The sequence below is a fragment of the Wasmannia auropunctata genome, unplaced genomic scaffold (genome assembly GCF_000956235.1).
Source record: "Wasmannia auropunctata unplaced genomic scaffold, wasmannia.A_1.0 LD336038.1, whole genome shotgun sequence".
Taxonomy (NCBI): Eukaryota; Metazoa; Arthropoda; class Insecta; order Hymenoptera; family Formicidae; genus Wasmannia; species Wasmannia auropunctata.
Genome location: NW_012026852.1, coordinates 121,782 through 124,197, shown reverse-complemented (window position 1 = coordinate 124,197; position 2,416 = coordinate 121,782). Strand labels below are relative to the sequence as shown.

Below are 2,416 nucleotides of genomic sequence, written 5' to 3'. Positions count from 1 at the left end.
CTTGCCCGCCCGCTCAGAGATGTGTATAAGAGACAGTATATATATATATATATATATAACATAGATTGTATGTTATCTGTACACGTGAAAGAATTTAAGCTATATATGACCGTCGTCACTTCAAACGTCAATAAAAAAATAATAATAACGGACACGTACGTGTCGATACCCGGCCTCAATGTGGTTTTAAAAACTCCCCAGACCGGCTTGTGATCCGAGGTGCAAATACTTGGGACAGAATCGTACACCAAGCACTCTATAACCCCGTCCTTGGAACTGGAACTCTCGTGGCTGACGCGTCTGATGTATCCTCTGGTGTGGCCCTTCCCCCTGAAGAGAATCCTGTCGGTGTACGCGGGGGTGCGTTGCTTGCTGCTGGAGTCAAAGTTCTGCGTTCCCGGGTCGTATTTGTAGGTAGGGGGAAACATGATCGGGGCCTCCTCGAAGCCGCGCAACACCGCGCCCTCGTTCAGGGTGTTCTTTAGCTGATCCTTGCGCATGTTTATCGGCGACTCTTGCGGAAAGCACGTATTCGTGATCCATTGAATCACTTCCTCCCTCGGCTGAGCCAGACGGAAGTTCAAATCACCGCACCAGAACACGCAATCGAAGTTTTGCGTCACGTCTGTGAAAAATGCAATATATGTATCCATTTATTACGCGCTACGTACGAAATGCGAGACTATCGAGTATCGAAGGTCTAAAGATACTTTTTCATGCTGACGCTCGACGCTGGATTTTTAGCGTCAAAACAAATCAAAATTGATAAATACTAAGCGTCCAAATATGTAACCGAGGATCGGGATCGAATCCAGGATCTATCGATCTTGAATTACGAATCGAATTCATGTTTTATTTGTTACTTTAGATTTCTTCATTCTTTTGTAAGACAAAAAATTTGTCAGGTTTGACCGCCGCATCTTATAACTGTACCGTACACGAAAAGAACGATTTTGCTAAAGTATCTAAAAATTTAGCTTTTTACTTCTGGTGAAAAAAATTCTCATACTTCATAATATTTTTTAGAATTTGTAGTTTGCATATTTTAAGAAGTTCTTACAATCTTAAATTTCTTCACCCATTGTATGAAATATGTAAATTTTTTGAGATGCTTTAATTAAATATGTTAGAAATATTTCGTAAACATTTGTAAAACATTTTAAAATATTACATTAAAATATTTCACAAAAATATTCTCGAAATATTGTAAAAATATTGCAAAAAATATTTTTATTGAAACATTTCAAGAAATATTTCAAAAACTCTCTTGAACATATTATTTCAGAAAAATTTCGTGCTATATGGACAGATTTATGGATAAGTTTTCTTCAGAAATTGTAAAATGAGTATTCTTACAATTTTTCAGAATTTACATAGGTAAAGAATTCTAGAAGAAATGTAGACTTCCTCAGCTTTTCTGAAAAATTTCAATTTGCATAAACGATCTGAGAAATTTTCTAAAACTATAAAATTTATATTAAAATTCAAAATTCTCAAAAATTATGTGAAGAATATAAGAGAATTTTTCATCAGAGGGTCGGGCATCAGCATGAAATCGTACTTTAATGCTTGACTAACACCTAATACCTTTACTCTTGTGTCTGATAGGCAGCTCTTTGGGTAGGTCAAGATTTCGAACGATTCTCTTGATATCGTTGACCCGTTCTTTCACCTTGTCCTGATGCGCGGTCAAGTGAGCGGTGACAAAGAGGAAGCTGGTGCCGAATATCATGAGCGCTATCGCCACCGCGCCCTTCGTCCTGAACGCCGTCCCGGTTCTCGTCGAGAAGCTGTCCTCCTCCGGAATGGAGCAGAACCAAATCAAGTCCCGTCTCACGAATATTGCGAGGTGAAGCGTGCCGAGGTTACCGCTGGTCAACAGCACGTGCGAGGGTCCGAGGGTCTCCTGCAGGGCTGCTTCCCACTCGTGTCGCTCGGAACACGACTCTTGAGTGCCTATGGCTAACAAATCGGGTACGGTCTCGATGTGGCATGGCAACATAAAGTCGTTCAATTCCTTCGGCGGAGTCTGGCCGTTCATGTTCCACGTGCCGATAAAGATTTTCAATTCTCGATTAGGCAATACTTTCTCAAGCTCCACTGGCCCGAGTAAGGAGTTGGCGGCGATTCTTCCGTGAAGAAAATTCCTATAAAATTCAGGTTGTTAGTCATCGGATAAACATATACAACTCAGTAAACGGGAAAGGATTTAAATGGATTACAATTTTTTAATTCAAGAATTTAAATGGATTGACCTCTGTGGAAATCAATGCATTTCTATTTCATAATACGAATATAATATAATATTTTTAATGTAACACTAATATAATATTGTATTTTTTGGGTAAGGTGGATTGAAACAATGCATTTCCTAGTCACAATTTTTAATTGAACAACGTTCATAATTCATTTTCAC

At 39.0% G+C, this 2,416-nt stretch overlaps 1 protein-coding gene across 3 annotated transcripts in view; it reads right to left on the bottom strand.

Annotated features, from left to right (window-relative positions):
* LOC105452020 (72 kDa inositol polyphosphate 5-phosphatase) overlaps nt 1-2,416 on the bottom strand; it is a 9,480-nt gene that overhangs the window by 1,454 nt on the left and 5,610 nt on the right. For all 3 annotated transcript variants that reach the window (XM_011692798.1, XM_011692796.1, XM_011692797.1), the window contains 2 exons: nt 1,588-2,147; nt 160-625 (listed from right to left, as the gene is read on the bottom strand). In XM_011692798.1, the coding sequence (XP_011691100.1) occupies nt 160-625; nt 1,588-2,147 (1,026 nt within the window). The remainder of the gene's footprint in view (nt 1-159; nt 626-1,587; nt 2,148-2,416) is intronic.